A 20,783-nucleotide genomic window follows, 5' to 3' on the forward strand; every position below is an offset into this window, starting at 1 on the left:
AACTTAAAAATGGGTAAATGGTTTCAATACAGATTTCATCAAACAAAATACAGAAATGGCCAAAAAGCTCATGAGAAGATACTCAGGGGAACCAGCAGTTAGCGTAATGGCTATGTCGCTGGACTCCCACGTAGTCGACCGCGGTTCGCGGCTCGGACCCGGTGGCTTAAATCTCACGCCGGGCACGTGTGCGTGCGTGCCCAAGATCCCGAGAGGAGAATGGAGGAGAAGGGATTGCGGCGTGACCATCCCCCCTGGGGGGTGATTTCTCGCTTTCTGTCTCTATGTCTCTCTCTGTCTGTCTGGCGAGCGCACGCGCCCTATAGCGAAAACCTCTCCAAAAATAAATAAATAAATAAATAAAAATAAAAAGAAAAGAAAAAGAAAAAAGAGAAGATACTCAGCATCATTAGTCATTAGGAAAAGGAGGAAAATCAAAGCCACAGGGAACTACTTCATAACAACACTAGATAGGCTAAGATAAAAAATGACAGACAACGACAAGTGTTGGCAAGGATATAGAGCAATTGGAACTCTCATTTATTAACAGAGAAAATGTAAAATGCTACAGCTACTTTAGAAAACAATTCAGCTGTTCCTCAAAAAGTTAAAAATAGAGTTACCATATACCTACTCCTAGGGATATACCCAAAAGAACTGGAAAATAGATTCATCCCAAAAACTTGTATATGAATGAAGATTCATAGCAGCATAATTCATAATAGTAAATTAATGGACACAATACAAATGTCCATCAACTGACGAATAAATGTATGGTATAGCCATATAATAAAGTATTATCTGGCAGAAAAAAGAAATGAAGTACGGACACATGCTATAACATGAATGAACCTTGAAAACACACTAACTGGGGAAGCCAGTCACAAAAGACCACATTTTGTAACATTCTATTTCTGTCTTTTTGAGTTTATTTATCTCATGAGTGGGAGACACACAGAGAAAGAGACAGAGAGAGACAAGGCCCTCAACAGAGTCTCATGCTGCAATTTCCCCCAGCCTTTTAGCCGTTCAGGGTAAAAGGTGCAGACACATACACCCAGAGAGTACACATTGACCTGGAACCTAAACCCCAATCTTCCATATGGCTTCCAGCACTGCAGTGCAATGCCTCACCACTGCACCACCACAGCTGGGACTATCATTCTATTTATCTGAGATGTTCCAAACAGGCAAATCCAGGAACAGAAAGGAGATCAGTGCCTGCCAAATGCTGGAAAGAAGAAGAAAAGGGGAGTAACTTAATTTTTTTTTTTTAGCAGTTTTTAGAGGAAGTTTTTTTTGGGAGGAGTGTTTGAAGTGTTCTAAAAAAAGTTAGTGATAATGGTCCACAACTCTACGAATATACAATACTAAAAGCCTCTGAACTGCATACTTTAAAAGGGTGACTTTTATGGTATGTATATAGGATCTTTAAGCTGTTATAAAAACGAAGTTTCAAGGTGTGACTGGAAAGAAACTGTACTAAGAGTACAAAAATAGTCCTGCTCCAAAGTGTTACAAAAAAAACATTTTGATTTCCAGATGATGAGTTACTGATGAGCTCACAGAGCAAAAAGTACTGCACTAAGTCTGTTCTTTAGAATTAATGCATTAGTATGCTAAAATCATTAAAAACAGAAGTTATATTATGATGACCAGAGCAATCTGCCACTTGAGTAAAAACCATAAATCCTTTAAATATACAATTTTCTTCAAGGTTAATTCAAAGAATTAGAAAGACTCATACTATCTTGCATATGCCAGTTTTCTAACATTGTTCAATGAAACTAAATGGAGAAAAACATTGCAGATAATTATCCCTTAAGAATAACAATTACATTCTCTAATGCAGGAGTTCTTACAATGGAGCTACTGAAAGAAAACGAAATCACTTAAATCTTCTAAATTTACAGAAAGTTTGCTAATGTAAACCAGAAGCACTATAAAATTCGGACGTTGTACCATCCTAAGAAGTTACCACACTCTATGAGAAGAAAAGGGATAAAAGCTACTGGCTTTGTCCGCATGCCACATTTTATCTAGTGTCCCGACTTAGAATAATGTGGTGACCTTCTGTCAGTGTGATATACTCAAGGTATCCATTACTACTCAAAAAGATCAGAGACTAAACAACTTCTGAAATAACCAGCAAGTGCAGTTCATTGACTATCCAAAGTACTTAAGTTATATTTAAAAACCTCCATACACTCTACATGAGTTCGTTTCATCCTTACAACAATCTGAGGGGTGGGAATTTGTAGTTATCTTACAGGAAGAAAGCAGTATTTTACACCTTAGTCTGACTCAAGAAGCTGCCATCATCCCCTTTCATGGAAAATAAAGGATCAAACCCAATTTTAAAAATTTCATTACATGCCTAAAAAAGGTTATAAAGTTCACTGGAATTAATGGTATATTTTCTCTGACAGTTAAATGAATATGGAATGTGTTGATTACACACAGGCTGCTCTCTGGGTAATAAAGTAATGAAGTTAACCCTCTACTTAAACTTATCATTAATTGATAGCATCCAGGCACCAGCTTCATGGCAACCATGTAACGCCCTGCTCAAGAGAAGCTGGATCTCACATGGTGACAGCAGTTCAAACCCCCAGCAGGGTAGGCCTGCAACATGCCAGGCACATGGATCAAATGTTCTAGCAGACTAGAGGGAGGGGTCTCAGGCATATGGATCCACTGATCTAGAGGACTAGAGGGAGGGGTCTCAAGATAACCAGACCCTGTGCTAGGTGCTGGGTGTCCTTTCCTCTCTCTCTCTTGTGTGCAGAAATGATAAATAAAGAAAAATATTTTTACTTGATCATAGCCAAGAGGGTGAATAACTTGTTTACTTTCCTTTTCAGTGCTACTTTTAATTTTTACCAAACTCGCCAAGACAGATATAGAAAACTTGAAATGTCAAAAGAAAAAAGAACAATAATTTATTCTAAACGTAGCATCTGCATTTAAAATATGCACATACACTTTTCAGAAAAGGACTGAATAACACTATGAGCTGTGCAGCAGTATTTAAGATACTGAAATAGTAATGTTTAAAACAATAATAAGAATACTTACTTTCCCCTCCATGAATGTTTTGTTGTATAGAAACATGCCAAATCCTTATTTTCCCTAATTATGTTCATTTTGTGCTGAAACCTGAAAGACAAAAATGTGTGAATTTAATAGAATGTTACATATCCTTAGTTTTCCCAAATCACACATACTAAAGGTAGAAAATCTCTCTCATAGCCTACCATCCATCCTCTACAAGTTCACAAGGGTTATTTGTTTTTTTCTTATTTTTGTTTTGCTTTGTTTTGTTGAGAGGTTTTTGCCTTAGGGCAAGTGTGGTGGGGGGTGGGCGGGAGGCAGGCCGAGCCATACCGCAGTCTCTTCCCCTCCCAGGCACACAAGCATACAAGCTCTGTGAATTTCAAGCCACTTGGTTGAGAGACTCAAACTATGGTTGGCCACATGGGAGTACGGTGACATTAATCTCCATGCCACCTGCTGGCTCTCATTCTTTTAAAGTATACAATTTGGTGCTATTTCTTAATATATTTGGAGTTCTGCAACTACTACTTCTATTTTTAGAATACTTTGTTACTCAAGAAGAACCCTGTTAACCGTCACTCCCTTTCCCCCCCACCCTCAGCAGCTGGCAGCCACACTTCTACTTTCTGTCACTATGGATTAGCCTAAACTGGCCACACTAACAAATAATATTCTATTGTACGAATATATCACATTTTCTTTAACATTCATCAACTGATGAACATGCGTTCTGTTTCTACTCTCTGGCAATTATGATTAATACTGCCATGAACATGCATATACGAGATTTTGTGTGAACATGTTTTCATTCATCTGGCATACATCTGGCAAAAGCATTTTTAAAGACTTCTACTTTGAAACTGATTCCTTCATTCCTATTTGTTTTTATATGTCCTTTTTGTAGAACTAATTAGCCAGTCAGTTCTACACAGATAGCCTTGGTAATCTACAAAGAACATTTGTCCTCCAGGTATTTATATGGCTTATACCTTTACCTCCTTCAAATCTGCATTGCAGTATCTCCTTAGAACAGGCCTACTCATCTGTAACCATCCCCCTCATGCTACATTCCCTAGACCCTGCTCTTTTGTCCCCATATCACCCCTGTATTAAATGTGCAATTTACGGAGTTTATTATTCATCTTATCCTACTAGACTATCCAGACAGGAGATTTTACCTTTTAACTCTTAAACATAGCTCCCGAGACTACAAGAGGGACCGGTACAGAGCAGGCACTCGGTAAGTTTTGAGAGAATGACTGAAATGCAGTAATCACATGGGGAATTCTGATACCCACAAGTGATATTCCAACATGACTCCCAAATGGCTTTTTGTCAAACTCTCTGGAAAAGCATCATTAGTTTATGCTCTGAGGAATAATAAAGATCACATCACCAAGTTTAGGGAGCTCTTTATAGTATAAAAAGAAATTTCTCTTACAATCAACTGATATCTTTCTACAAGTGAATATAGAGACTACTAAACATAGCCCTGACAGTTGGTATGGTGTTTTGTTTCTTGATTTTGTATTTAGGATGACACAGGCAGTCAAGATTTATTGAACACAGTAGACATTATCCTGACCTTCTGAAACATTTGCAGTAAATTATACCATCGAACAAAAACCTGTAGTATCTCCAAATATTCACTGAGAGACAGAAAGATATAGGTGTACAGATATTCTTCCCTATATATTATAGCTGAAGACAGGAGCAATGGAAGGGAAAGAAAACAGAAAAGGTGAATGATTAATCTGAAAAGTGGGGTTTGGATTCTTAGTCTATTACTAAATAAACTAGCATGAGTACTCTGTACTACAAGCCTATGCTGGAAAAAGTAGAGACGAAACAAAATGTGCTTCAGTAGAGACTGATATCACTAAGAGACATTAAAATTAAAGTGAAAAACAGACAAAGATTTTTAAATGACAAACATAAAGAACTTAATGCAAGACCCAGAAGGAATAAGATGATCCCTAACAAATCTGTGGTGGTAATGGGAAAGGAGGGGATATTGTTTTGCAATCACAATTAAAAACAAAATGAATTAAAATCTTTTTTCTTTTTATTATTCTTTATTTTTCTTTTCTTTCTTTTTTTTTGGGGGGAGGGGTTTTTGCTATAGGGCGCATGCGCTCACCAGAAAGGCAGAGATAGAGAGACAGAAAGTGAGAAATCACCCCTAGGGGGGACAGCCATGCCACAATCCCTTTTTCTCCATTCTCCTCTTGGAATCTTGGGCACACACACACATGCACCCAGTGTTGAGTTTAAGACACTGGGTCCAGGACTCGAACCATGGTTGACTACATGGGAGTCCAGTGATATAGCCATTATGCCAAGTGCTGGTCCCAATTATTATTATTATTAAACTTGCTATAGGGCATGAGCACTCACCAAAGAGAGGGAAAGTAAGAAACCAATCCCCCTGATCTGAACTGGAACCACACTTGGCCATGTGGGAGTACAATGCCTTAACCAACATGCCATCTGCTGGCTCCATAAGTTAAAATCTTACCACCCCTCAAACACACACACACACACACACACACACACACACACACACATACACATACACCTAAAGATACCACTAACTTGGGGGATAAATAACTCATACCTTGTAGAAGGGGAATTAAAACATATTTATATCAAAAAGGCTTGTCAATACACCTATGAACTTGTGATGAGAACACCAGGCTCAGGAGGGCTATGAGATTAGGACAAGGAAGATATAACACATTAACATAAAAATAAACTTTCAACTACCTGGCCTGTCAGACTACTGTAGGATGCTGGCAGGCAGAAGAATTCCACGTAGGATCAAGGAAGGACCTGATCCTCTGAATATCAAGTAAAAGTTCCTATGGCCAATAGCAGCACCTCCGATAACTTTCTCTGTAATATTTTAGGAAGAAACAAGTGATACTGCTACTTACATTCAATTCTGAACAACAACAAAAAAAGCTGTTAAAATGGAAGTGTTATTTTATTTTTTTATCTCATACCACAGGGAATGTATATATACATGAGAAGAAGTTTCCAACCCTGAATGGGGCCTGGTCACATTGCAGAGTTTTTTCCAATGTTCTATCCTGTCAGGGTCCCAGGCGCACACGCACCTGCACGCACCCTGCCTCTCTGTCAAGCCTCTGGGGCCCGTTCTTGAACTCTATCAGCTCTAGTCAGCCATGTGGGATCAGGCTTAGTTGTCTGTATAGAGCTTAACCAATGCACTATGAGGCCAGCCCTCCAAGTGTGCTTTATGGAAGATACAGCTCTTTAACTGAAAAGCCCATGTCCAGTCATGTTACATTTATGGTGAGGGTATACTTGAGAGATAGGGGAGGGAAGTGGCTCACATGAGAAGCCAAGATAATCCAAGATAATGGAAAATTCAATGTTATTATTAGTGTCTAGAAAGCCCCGAAATAAAAAATCATGATAATGCTTTTCCATTTTGAATCTTTAGAGATTATCCTGAAGATGGAGAGGCAAGATGACTACAACCATAAACTTAAGACCAGTCCTAAAATTATCTGACAGCTAATTTTTACTGTGTACACACCATAAGTTAGTGACTGGACTAGGCATTCACATGCATTTACCTCATTCTGTCCCCATAACTACACTGTAGTAAAGGTATGACGATTCCCACTTTATTGACAAGGAAACAGAAATTAAATCATTTGTTCAAGATTACACACTGTTAAGTGACTGGGCCAGGCTTTGGACCAACTTGCTTAACTCCACAATCTACTGTATTTAACATAAGCCTCAATACTTTTCCTCAACTTCGGAAATCAAGTAAGTCCATTCTAATCATGCAGTTACAGTTTTATCATTTGATAACACATTTCTGGATAACTTATCAATAGAACTAGTTTCAACTATTACTTTCACATAAAACTATAATTAAGAACTTATTAAAAATCATTTTGAGGGAGCTGGATGGTGGTGCAATAACACAACACTGTGAGGGTGACCGACATGGGAAGGTCCCAAAGTTCACTCCACGACCCTCTGTGAACACGACAGGCAGGCACGTGCCCACAATGCCAGGTCAGCTGTTGCGCTGGGGCAGGAAGACATTGTTGGGGAGACCGGTCTGTTTCATGGGGAAAAAAATAAACTTAAATTTAAAACACACACACACACACACACACAAAGAACTAACTTTGAAATCATAATTCCAAGCAGTGAAACAAATGACTGTATTCAACGCAGGGCAAAAAATAATAATAATAATAAAAGAAAAAGAAGTCTCCAAAATTGACATATTCTACCAACAATAAATAAACTTTTAAAATATTTCCATCTATAGATAAATTATTTTAAAGAATTATTTTATTTAACTTTTATTTATTTATTTAATTTTGACGGGGGGTGTGGGGGGCGGGTGTCAAAAAAGCAAGCCACCAGGTCCGGGAATCAAACTGTGGTTGGCCATGTGGGAGTTCAGCACCCTTGACCTCTATGCCACCTGCGAGCCCCAGATTTTTTAAACTTTTAAAATTTTATTTATTTCTTAAGAAGGAGAAAGTAGGTACTCTTAAGATGATCTTTTTTTTTTAAAGAGGTTTTTGCCTTAAGGTGAGTGTGCTTGCCCTGAAGAGAGACAGAGAGAGAGAAAGTGAGAAATCATCCCCTGGGGGGATGGCCACACCACAATCCCTTCTCCTTCATTCTTTTCCCAGGATCTTGGACATGCATGCACACAGCCCAGTGTGATTTTCAAGCTACCAGGTCTGGGATTCAAACCTCAGTCACCCATGTGGGAGTTCAGATATATAGCCACTATGCTATCTGCTGGCCCCCCTTATATGGTCTTGCCACACTGCAATCTTCCCCCAGCCTGCCAGACAGCCAGGATCAAGGTGTGCATGGGCATGCCTGGAAGGTTCAGGCCAATCTGGCATCCAAATCAGGCCTCCCACATGGCTATCACACAGTGGTGCCCTGCTGCCTGTGCCACTGTAGCTAAAAAATGTTACACAGAACGTTCAAAATAACCATATAATGATGAAATTCATCAATATGTGACTTCAGAATACTCCTTAAGGAGAGTTCAACAACAGAAAAACTCTATTTTAACACTGGGCTTTTAAATAAAAAGACAATGCTGGGGCCTATTTTCAAGCAGTGTAATAGTGACCTATTCAAATTTTCAAGTAAATCTACTTTATAGTCTCAGTAAAATCTCAGTCACTTTTTTTTTTTTTTGCCTTAGGGCACATGCACTGCACTCCCCAGAGGGGCAAGGAAATGACAGTGAGAAGGAAAGTGAAAAATCGCCCCCAAGGGGCGATGTCATGCCACAATCCCTTCTTTTCCATCCTCCTCCTGGGATCTTGGGCACATATGTGCATGCACATACATACTCAGGTGGCCAGTGTGATTTTCAAGCCACCAGGTCCAGGACTTGAACCACAGTCGACCACGTGGGAGTCCTAGAGACATAACCACTACACCCTCTGTTGGTCCCAAACCTCAATCACTTTTTGATAAAGTTACTTCATCCAGTGAATAATTGGTCTAGAAACAACATTAATTCTGAAACCACAAGGAGTCACACAGATAACTTATGAAAAAAATTGTCAATGCAGAAAGTACAGAAAAATGCATAAAAAATAAGACATGGATACTCTGTGCTAATGATCATTCACAGTAAGCTGGAATAGTTCAAGTGAATCACTGGAAAATGAGTGAAGTCAAGTCTGGGGTCCTTGAGCTGATTCAATCTGGGAAGACCCTGTAATGCACCTGGTAGCTCAGACCCCTGAGAGGCTATTCCACAAACCACATTAACTAACGACTAGCATGAAAAGCTACATTCGCATATACAAAAAAGTAATTTTAATTATCTACCAGAGTCAAGATAATAAATTTTAAAAATATTACTTTCAGCCAAAGACAGTTTAGTAAGGACTGCCATTTACTGGCTATGTGAATTTGAACAAAAGTCTCTTAATTTCTCTGAATCACAATTCATCTATAAAATAGGTATAAATGGGCTGTGGTGAAGACCAAGTGAAATAACCCAAATGAGGGAGTTAGCAAAGTACCTGACTCAGACAACTCAAAAATATTAACACTGATTAGTTATTAACTAACAATAGCTACTCCGTTTTAGCTACTACCCGAGATGTGCAACAGTTACTGAGTGTTTCTACCTCTCTCTTTCATTTTCATGCACTTACAAGCACCTGTACCTTTTAAGGCATTTTGGGGGAGTTATGTTAAATAACCTGAATCTCTAAATCTTTCATTTAGAGCCTTCTACTATTCAGTGTATGCCACCTGAAATATTGACTGTCCAAAGTTTTATTAACTTAATCAAAATTCATAGCTTTCAGCCATTCAAAAATAACTTTATCAGTATGTATTTCTTAAAATGGATGGCATACATGAGGACATCATTTTATTACTTCTTTACAATTAATCTTTTCCACAAAAGGTTTTCTAAAATAAAAAAATGTATACTATGCCAAGATAATCATGTAGATGAAATTTTTTTAAATTATCACAAGTCAACTATAACCCAACAGTTAAACATCTCTTCATTTCAACTTTATTCACACAAAATACTATTACTTCACAAGTCAATCTTTCTTATTATATTTTAAATATGCCTCACTTTGGTATTTGAAATTTCAACAGTCAGGAACATTTCTTTAAATGTGTCCAATCTAGTATGTTTAAATTTATATTTGATGCCTGTAACTTTACTATGGTTGGAGAAACTTCTGGGGGAAAAAAATAAACAAAAAACTTCACTCCATAAAATAAATTTAATCTCTAATTGATGTTGTTCGTTATCTATTTCTTCAGAATAAAAATATATTTTACATGTATTTGTTTTATTGCCAGAGGGCATATGTGCTTTCAAAGAGAAAGCAAGCATCCCCCAATGCTATGTGATAATACTGCAATCCATTTTCTTCATCGCATCATGATTTGGGACATGCTTGTACATAAACACACACACACACAGTGCTTTACAAGCACTGTGGGATTTGAACCACTGTCAGCCCTGTGGGACCTGGCTCCCAATGCATAAGGCTTAACCATTGCACTAGGATGCCAGTTCAAACATACTTCTTTTTCTCTTTTTTCAGTTTTTCGCCATAGCCAGAGAGACAGAGACAGTGAGAGAATAAGTGAGACATCACCCCTGGGGTATGGCCCACCATGATCCTTTCTCCTCCATTCACACACACACATACACAATATAACCTGGCGTGATTTTCAAGCTACCAGGAACTGGGACTCAAACTGCAGTCAGTCACACAGGAATCCAGTGCCTTAAACATTATATTATGTAGCCTACTAGTCCTGTACATACTTCTTTAATAAACTCTGAAAAGTGATTGAAAATTGTTGCTTACAGGCAAAAACTCTTAAGCAGTAACTCATTTGTTAGTCATAATAAAAAAATCTATAGAATTTTAAGCATCAAGCTGGTAATATCAATAACAGTCATTTATAAGGACCAGCAGTTGGCATAATGGCTATGTCGCTGGACTCCCATGTAGTCGCATCCATGGTTCATGTCCCGAACCTGGTGGCTTAAAACTCACGTTGTGTGTGTGTCCGCGTGCGTGCCCAAGATCCTGAGAGGGGAACGGAGGAGAGGGATTGTGGCATGGCCATCCCCCCCTGGGGGGTGATTTCCTGCTTTCTATCTCTCTCTGTCTGGCGAGCACACCCACCCTATAGCAAAAACCTCTTCAAAAAAAATAAAAAATAAAAAAGTAAGTCATTTATAAACACTACCGTAAACAACAGTAAACTACCCAATTAAAAAAAGTATACATTGAATGAATTTTAGGTAGCAGCTGTATAATTTTTCATTCTGCCAGCTGCTCACAGGCTATTAAAATAGTAAGATTTTACCTGCTTAAATGATCACTTAAATTCCATCTACCAGGGCCAAGAGGTGGTGTAGTAATTAAGGCGCAGGATTCCCACATAGCTGACTGCGGTTCAAGTCCCAGAGCTTGTGGCTTGAAAATCATGCCAGGTGTACATGCGTGTGCACTTAAAATCCCAGAAGGAGAACAAAGAAGAGACTGTGGTGTGGCCTTCCCCCCAGGGGAATGACTTCTCACTTTCCTTCTCTCTGTTTGTCTCCAGTAAGCATGTGTCCTGTGTAAAAACTCTTTACAAAAGAAAACACTGCCTCCTTCCTGCAATGACAGTCCGTTTCAAATATTCCAGAATTCCATTTCTACTTTTTCGTAAGGAAAAATACATCTACATGCTCTTTGTAACTGAATCACATTTGAAAACATTTGTCTTTGCAAGTCTGCTTCACTTGTTTTCATTCCATATCTTAATATTACACCACCACCAGAGCTTTTTTTTGCAACTTCCCTTTGTTCTCTTAATAGAATTGTACTGACGTTTAAAAAGTCAAATTCAGGGCAACATAAACATTTTGGCCAGATTCGCCTCTTCCAATGAATCCCATTGCTTCGTGCTTTCGAGTAATACTTAATGTTCTGCATTTTCCAATTTATTTTTGGCACTAATACTAGCAATCTATTAAGATCACATATGAGTAAAATGAGAATGACTGTTCAGAAGATAAATAATTTTGACACAAACTACAGGATTTGAGAGTCCACCAAGAAAAGCCTGCATCAAATGGACACCGAGAACAAAAGGAGGATCCAGGGACTGAACACACCACAGGCACCCAAGCAGATTACAGCCAGGCTAGCAGCAAAAGAATCTGCACACACAGCAATGTAAATGTATGTGCACGGCTTAAGAATGAATTCAAACAAGGCGTTCATTTAGCCAGGTATGAATGATACTCAAAAAAAATTACACTAGTGAATAAAAGCTCTGGGGTTAATCAAGATTATTTGCCTATTTAAAGCATGTATTTTATATGACCAACTAAAAATCATTACTACACAAATCCAAGTTGCAGAGAATAAGGTACTAATTTTCCCACGTTGAATCCACAAAATCTAATGATGAATTTACTTTCATCATTAGCTCTAATCCCAAGTAATAAATTAAAAATGAGTCAGAAATACATAAAAAAAAATTAAGGTGTACTAACAGGTGAAAGATGGAAAGATCTGTGATACAGCAAGTAAATGTTAATGAGGTATGCATCTAGGTATCTAAGATAAAGTTCTTTCAACTTGGATATAAAGTTTTATATGTTGAGAAGAAATTATGAATGCCTTTGTTTTCTGATCAAACTTTCCTATGACAGAAACACTGTTTACCTACTACATTGTGAAACCACACCTAAAAATGATAGGTATTCAAGAAATAGGAACTAATTTGTTTCTCTATACAATCATACTTTATTAAATATGCAAGGAGAATCACGGTCAAGGAAAAGGCTGTGATTAACAGCTAAAGAGGACCCTAGGGCCAACAGGTGGCATAGTGGCTAAGGAACTGGACTTCCACATGGCCCACCAAGATTAAGTCCCAGACCCAGCAGCTTGAAAATCACACCGGGTGTGTGTGTGCATGAGTGCCCAAAATCCCAGGAGGAGAATGGAAGAGAAGTTATACGGGGTTGGCCAACCCCCAGAAGGTCATTTCTTACTTTCCCTTTCTCTCTCTCTCTCTCTCTCTCTCTCTCTCTCTCGCGAGTACACACACCCTATGGCAAATGCCTTTAAAAAGAGAGAGAGAGAATCCCTTACATTAGTTTCTCAAATATCTAGTTTTATTTGTAACTGAATTCAAAATTGAGTAAATCTCATCACTAGGTTAATATAGTTTCAAATGAAAGATAAAAATTATTAATGGCTAACAAAGCATTAATGTTTACCTAAATTAAGAAGCGACAACTACACTGTTTCAGAGAGAATGTGCTGTGTATGGAAGAAACTGCTATATGGACTTTACCCTTCTTTCTTAATTTTTAATTTAAGCTCATTTTAAGGTATGATTTGAGTGCTGTACATGTAAAAAAATTTTACTTCTGAATGAACAAATCAGTATGCATAATCTGTATAGCTCTAAGAATATTAAAACAGCCCTAAGTAGATCACAAAAGTATGAGGTTAGCCTACCTTATCTACTTTAACTTACTAAAGAACCCAATACCTCTAGCAATAACTGTTAGAGAATAAGAAATCCAGTCCTATCGGCTGACAAATCTTATCGCTAGATAATGCCTAGAAGTTATGATGTTGAGATATTTGCATTACTTGTCACATCAAAATTGCCTTTTAAATACCTCCATAACAAAAGGGTAGGTGAAATAACATTTTTCTCATTCTTTTTAAAAAAACTGAATCCATTCTAATTAGAAACTGGGTATATAATCATAAAAGAAACGGGCAAGAGGAACTGAAAAACAAACCCTAAATCTAAAGAAACACTTCTCAGTTGTATCTTAATAGAAGGAAGGGATGAGCACACACACAGCAGTTAATTTTGTTGGTGCTTTCTGTTCTATTATACAGTTGTCTTATTAAAAACAATATAAATACAGTAACATGAATCAATATATTGATTCTTCTATTTTTATCACACAGAAAATGATTTCATCTGAAAGAATTCTAACATAATAGACTTATCCATTGCGGAAAAAAAAATTAACAATTTTTCCCTGAAGTTACATTTTTATACCTTCCTTTTCTAAATCCTAAAAATGCCTTGAAATGTTCCCCTGAAAGTATTCTTTCATAAATGTGTTCACTTAAGCAATTCTTTGAAACCACTGTTACTATTTACATATTTTTAGTTGGTTCACATTCTTGAAACTTGAGAGACAGAATTTCTGTTTCATTTTATCTTTGAAGCATAACTTGACTTATGCAAGAAATTATACTAATTCAATAAGCTCTTCTTCAGCTCACAAACAGGTAATTAATAATCTCGCTCCAGTATGGTAAATATGCCCTAACAGGCAAGAGATTTTTGGCAGCCAGTTTTAAGGATTCTGCTTTATCTATTACTTACAGTAAACGCATAATGAAGGACTAACTACGACTTAAAGAGAGTCTTACAGTAAGCACATTAATATCTAAACTGTTAACGGGCAAGAAGTTTAAGTGGCTACAATTTCACCTTGAAGAGCAGTAACATATGTTTTAGTTTGTTTTTTTCTGAAATACCACTATAATTTCTACCTCTCTCATTGTGTTTTACAAAACACTTCCAAATTACATTACAAAAAGAAAAGGAAAAATCTACTTTAAAAACTAAACTCAGATGTTCTAAAGTTAGGAGGGAAAATGGTTTATGTACACTAAGATTTAATAAACATTTGAAATATATATACTGTATCTTGGCTTTGAGAGAAATACCATAGCACTGGGTAGCTAAACTTGAAATCCATGTATAAGAATTTAAATTTTAGTATAATCAGTGTAAAACTTATATTCTATTAGTCATAATCTTATCAACCCTTCTATTAAGTTCTTATAACTATAGTTTAACAAAAAACAATATTAAAAGAACTATTTTTAGATTGCTTCAAAAAAAAAAAAAGTGAGCAAATGAATAATAGCTTTAAATCACAATGGCCAAGCCTTGGGCTAAGAGTTGCAGCAGAAGAATCAAGAGCTATTCTAAAGTCTGCCACTGAAAATATGGGTGGGGCCCAACAGATGGCATGGTGGTTAAGGCACTGGGCTCCCACAAGGTGAACAATGGTTTGAATCCTGGACCTGAAGGCTTGAAAGTCATGTCAGGCACATGTGTATTCATGTCCAAAATTCCAGGAGGAGAATAAAGGATAAGAGATTGTGGCATGGCCATCCCCTGCTGAGGGTAATTTCTCATTTTCCTTCTCACTGTCTCTATCTCTCCATAGAGTACACGTGCCTTGTGGCTAAAATCTTAAAAAAAAAAAAAAAAAAAAAAAAGAAGAGTCTAGCCTTTATCAGGTCATTTACTTTTTCTAGGGATCAATTACCTCTAGACCAAATCTAGTTAAGACAAAAGAAATGGGCTTACTTTTAAGGACCTTTCCAATTCTAAAATGTCAAGATCCTATAATTTTAAGTCCTCTTTTTGCAGGATAGATCAAAGTATAAATAGGCCAGTAAACTTTTCTTTGAACACAAGTGTGATTATACAGCAAAATCATTTGTTCCTGACCTTGATCTTGACATAAATAAAAATTCCATCACAGAAATCACAGAAAATCAGAAGGAGTCCAGTTCTCTGTGATGCATGCTGTGTTTCTTTTTAAAAAGACACATGACATTTGGTTTGGGTTTTCAGAAGCTGTAATAACATCCAAACTTGTGGTAGGACTTTACTAATAAGGCTTTAGGATAGAAAGGGAGGAAAGAAACCAGACAAAAAAGACTCGTAATTAGCACATCAATTATTTTTATGTAAGTAGGTGCTGCTGAAAGAGCTTTAAGGAGCTTAAAAATGAAGATTCCCTTAAATACTTCCACTTCTTGCTTTCTGGTTTATACTTTTAATTCATACTAAACATCGAAGAAAACCATTACTGCTTATAGAAAAATTTTCTTTCAAACCTTTTCAATTTGTTTTCTGACTGGGGACATTTAAATAGTGAGTTTGAGCTAAAGTTCTTATAACTATAGTTTAACAAAAAACAATATTAAAAGAACTATTTTTAGATTGCTTCAGGAGTTTTGTTTTCTGTTAATCAAAAGAACAAACCCTCATTGATCAACTGCAAAGAGGAAGTACCATGGGGCATGAGCTAAATCTATGCACACTGTCAAGCAGCATGGTCTACCTCTGATGTCAACTAAAGATGCTGAAATTAGGGACCAGCAGATGGCATAATGGTTGCGTCGATGAATTCCCATGTAGTCAACTACAGTTCAAGTCTCAGACTCAGCATCTTAAAACTCACACTGGGCACGTGTGTGTGCAAGCCCAAAATCCTGAGAGGAGAATGGCCATTCCCCTAGGGGAGTGATTTCTTGCTTTCTGTCTCTCCAGTGAGTGCATGCAGCCTATGGAAAAAATCTTTTTCTCTCAAAAAAAAAAAAAAAAAAAAAAAGGCAGATAATGAAATTATAAAATTCCAGATTTTTTTATTCCAGATTTTTGCCTTGTTTTAGAGACCACTCTTATTCATAAATAATCCATAAAAATACAAATAAAACTCAAATACATAAGCAGCTGAATAAAGTTAAGAGCATCTAAAACATATCAGCCAGTCATATATGGACTGAACCATATTTAAGTGTACCTCTGCATAGTTAGCTATAAGTCATATACTATACTGTCTTCTAATATAAGGTCCTCGTAAGATATTCTCAAACATCCCTCCTCTCCTTGCACAGTCTTACTTCTACTGTGTTTTTCTATGCAAAAATGCATAGAAAATAATGACCCAAAATAATGCACACACACAGTAAACTATTTTTCCTTTACACAGTCTTTTAAAAGAAAATACATTTTATTTTACTTCCATTTGTTTCATTTCTAGTCCTCTTCATTTATTTGTATAGATCAAAGATTTAGTTGCCCCGCATGAGGAATTTCTTTTAACATTTCTTATACAGCAGATCTACTGGCAAGAAGTTCGCTCAGCTTTTGTTTCAGATTTTTATTGTGTCTTTATTTTAGAAAGGTATTTTTGCTAAACATAAATTCCTGGGAGGATCAGATTTTGTTCCAGTGTACTTTAAAGGTGTCATTAAACTGTTTTCACTTCTCTGCTCTCTTGTCTTTGTTCCTCTGAATACAACTTTTCCTTTTCTTTGGCTACTACTTTCAAGATTTTCTCTTTGTGCTTTGTTTTTATCAGTTTGAGTATGCCTAAAATCCACTCTATGTCTAGAGTGGGTTGGTTTTTTTTTTTTGGCAGGGGGTGGGGTAAAGGAAAAACGTATGAGTGGGTTGGTTTTTTTTTTTTGGCAGGGGGGGGGGGAAAGGAAAAACGAAACCTACTTGACTTTCAAGTTTCTTGTATCTATGGTTTGATGTCTGATGTTAATTTTGGAAAATTCTTTTTCCCACAGTATGTCTTTTGCTCTGTTCTTTCCCTTGACCTCCCCGACCAGAAGTTCTAATTAAGCATATATTGTTTGATATTATCTTCAAATTATTAAAGAGATGATTGCTATAGAATATGTGAGCTCACCAGAGAGACAGAAAGCAAGAAATCATCCACCAGGGAGGATGGCCATGCCACAATCCCTTCTCTTTCATTCTCCTCTAAGGATTTTGGACACACACCCACACATGCACCCAGCATATATCTGAAGCCATCAGGTCCCAGACTTGAACCGCAGTTGGTAATGTGTGAGTCCAGCGATGTAACCACCTTGCCACCTGCTGGTTCCAAGTTCCTGGTGTTTTTTAATGTGTTTGTATCTGTTGGGTAATTTCTATAGACCTATCCCTAAATTCACCAATTCTTTCCCTCAGTGTGTCTAACCTACTCAAGAGCCCAGAGGCATTCTGCATGCCTTTGTGGTGTTTTTCATGTCTAACATTTTCTTTTGATACTTAACAGTTTCTATTTCTATGCTGAAATTACCCATCTGATCTTGACTATTACACACTTTTCTGTTCCAGCCTTCAACATACCACAGTGTTTTAAAATTTTCTGTTAGGTAATAGCATCTATATCCACCTGAGCACAGTGCGGATGATTCTTTTTTTGGGGAATAGTTTTTATTTTTCCGTTTTCAAATGCCATGTAATTTTTTTGTTGTTAAAAGTTGAAAATGGGGCCAGCCCATGGCTTGGTGGTTGAGGTGGCTGGATCTCTCATGGCCAACTACACAGTTTTACTCCTAGACCTAGTGATTTGAGATAAACAAAAAACACAGGACACAGCATGCATGCATGCCCAAAGTCCCAAGAGGATACTAGAGAAGGGACTGCAGTATGGCCATCCAGGAGGGGCTTTTTCGCTTCCCTTCTCTAGCTCACTCTCTCCAGCAAGTGCAGGCACCCTTCGGCCAAATTTTAAAAATAATAAAGGAAAGCTGGATGTATTATGTAGGACAGTAGAGACTGGGATGAATAATTTTTATGGCATGACATGTGTAAACCTTTTCTCTGTGAGGTCTTTAGTGCAGGACTGATCTACTTGGCAGTTAAACTAAGTTTATGATCTGTTATTACGGTTGTCTCATCAGTGTATCACAGGCTCTCCTGATCTGGTGAGCAGCTTGTTTCTACAGTGGGGTAGTTCACATGAGCAATGTCTGATTTTCTGTTGTGCCACTCTGCATAGCCTTGTTCCTTTCCTAGTAGTTATTTGAAGGTTCTTAGTTTAGCGGCAGGGCATGGGGAAAACGCAGGCTTCTGATGAGGGTTTAGTCTAAATCATAAACTATATCCCTGTGCTGCCTCTTCAGTTTCCTCATCCTTCCCTGGCTGTGGTTTTGGGCTCAGGGCACCTCCCGCAGACATAAGATTCTCCCCCCTTTCTCTGTCTACCAGCTGCTCAATGAATGTTTAGCAGGGCCAGAAGAAAGGCCCTCTTCCTCAGATTCAAGCTTTTGTTCCACAAGAGACAAAAGGGGAAGAATCAAAGCAGAATTTCCTGTCCTCTTGAAAGTTCTGTTGTTCTACTCTTCCAGCACTCTCTCCATTATTTTTTTAAATAGTATACCCAGTGAGGTTTTCCAGATAAAGGACTTGCAAGAAAGTGTACTCAGTTTCCACCAGTTTGTCTGCTACGTCAGAATTCTTATTACCAGTGTTCAGTTGTGTCTAATGGAGGCAAATCTGAATTTATATCTATGTTCTCTCTGCAAGCCCTGTCTCTCCTTAACTTTTAGGCCAGTAGTTAGTCTATGACCTCAGCTCTTTAGTAGGTTTCAAAAAAAAAAAAAAAAAGTCATAAATTTGAAGTTAGTCTAGTTCTTTTTTATTGTAAAAGTGAAAGCAAGGCTTCTTTTTACCCCAGGACCAAAGCAAAAAGCTGATTACATTATTTATAAACTATTTTAGGATTCTAAAGGAGGTGTTACAAATTATTTGTTATAAAAAGGAACCTTTATTGGGTCTTACAAAGTTGAGAAATGCTGATTCAAAGGATCTCTCAAAACAACTCTTCAAATGCTGCCAAACATTACAGTGAACATTTAGGCCAAAATCTTTTAGAAGTAACCAGTTCATCTGCAAAAGTTTGTTTCTATTTCACCAAGTATTACAATCAGAGAAAAAGCGTCTGTGCAAAAGAAACCTCAAATCCACCTGTGTAAAGTAACCTAGAATAATGAGCCAAATTAAAATACATCCTTTTTTTTTTTTTAAAGAGACAGAGAAAAATATATAGAGTACTTGCACTCACCAGAGACACAGAAATCACCCATCAAGGGGTTTGGCCACGCCACAACTCCTTCTCCTCCATTCTCTGCTCAGGATTTTGGGCATGCATGTACATACATCTGGCCTGTTTTAAGCCAATGGGTCTGGGGCTTGAACTGTCGTTGACTGCATGGAAGTCCAGCAACATAACCATTATGCCATCTGCTGGTCTCCAACTCTACTATCAACCTTCTTATAAATTTAATAAAGTCAGAATTGTTAGAGCCCACCTGGCCAATTAGCTTCTATTTATTTATTTTTGGATAAAGTTAAATTCTTACAAATAAACTATACTTTCTATGATTCTATTTTCACCAATTCTAGTTTCCAGAATTCTGGGTTTGTTTGTTTGTTTTTTTTTCTTTTTAACCTTTACTTGTTTTTTACTGATGACGTTCGTATATTTTATTTACTTTTTGGCTTAAGTACTTTGTTTGCAACTGACCTTGCTAACACTGTAGGACTATCATATATTTTAAGCTATGTATTACTATCACTTTAAAAAAAGAGTATCCATTGCTTGTTAGTGAAATACAAAGGCTGATATTTTCCATGGAAAGAACTCTAGCCTTAAGGTTCTCTTTTCCTCCCTGAATATATTCCACTTCCTGTTTTCATTATATAAGGAATATAATGCAACATTTTCTCAATAAAGATTTATGTTCCCTGAATGTGTTATCCCATTAAGCGCTAAAGCCAAGTTTGAAATACAGCCATTTAAACAGTTTCACATTGTATCAAAAATGTTAACGAGATTTTGTAACATGCTAAATTAAGTCAAACAATAAAACACTTTTCAGAAACCAAAGTATTGTGAAATCCAGAGTACCGAATTTCTGACAAATAGTTTCTATAACTTTCTTTAAAAAAAGAAAAAGACAAGTCATATTTCATACTTCCCATAGACCCACAGGGTAGTAGTAATATACTACAAAACCTAACCAGCGCAATTTCCTCAAACCCTGCAGATGGTACTTTCAAACCTAGAAGTCCAGTCCATAAACGGAGACCGAAGATACGGTAGACTGTCAATCACCGGGGCCTGGTCCTAAACAAACAAGCTAAACCTTACTTTTCTGAGACACTAGAACCGCAAAAGCCTCAAAGTAACTCTGCAGCACCAAGCCCTCCAGAGGGAATGGCAGGAGCGCAGGTGAGGCTCCCTGGGCGGGATCGGGGAGCACAGGGCAGGGAAGATAAAGGAAGCAGAGACCGCCGTCACGCTGGAGGGAGGTCTTCGTTTCCGTCCTCATTAAGCCAAGATAAAGGGAACAGTCTCACGACAAGAGTGGTTAACTGAACACTTTACAATTAGGGGTAACTTAAGACACACTCTTAGACCGAGCAAGTCTCAAACGCGTGTTAGACGCCACCCGAGCGTCCGCTCCGACTTCGCCCCCTGGCAAGGCCCACGCAGAGTCAAAGGCCAGCAGCCGCGGAAAGGCCACTTACGGAAAGGGAGAGCGTCGAGGGAA

General features: G+C 37.6%; 1 protein-coding gene across 1 annotated transcript in view; it reads right to left on the reverse strand.

Annotated features, from left to right (window-relative positions):
• Positions 1-20,777, reverse strand: part of DNAJC13 (DnaJ heat shock protein family (Hsp40) member C13) — a 113,795-nt gene extending 93,018 nt beyond the window's left edge. Inside the window, 2 exon segments of the mRNA XM_014591586.2 lie at positions 3,079-3,159; positions 20,761-20,777. Coding sequence (XP_014447072.1) covers positions 3,079-3,146 — 68 coding nt within the window. The 5' untranslated portion in view covers positions 3,147-3,159; positions 20,761-20,777.
• Between the last annotated feature and the right edge of the window lie 6 nt (positions 20,778-20,783).

The sequence above is a fragment of the Tupaia chinensis genome, unplaced genomic scaffold (assembly GCF_000334495.1).
Source record: "Tupaia chinensis unplaced genomic scaffold, TupChi_1.0 Scaffold000601_1, whole genome shotgun sequence".
In the NCBI taxonomy this organism is placed as follows: Eukaryota; Metazoa; Chordata; class Mammalia; order Scandentia; family Tupaiidae; genus Tupaia; species Tupaia belangeri.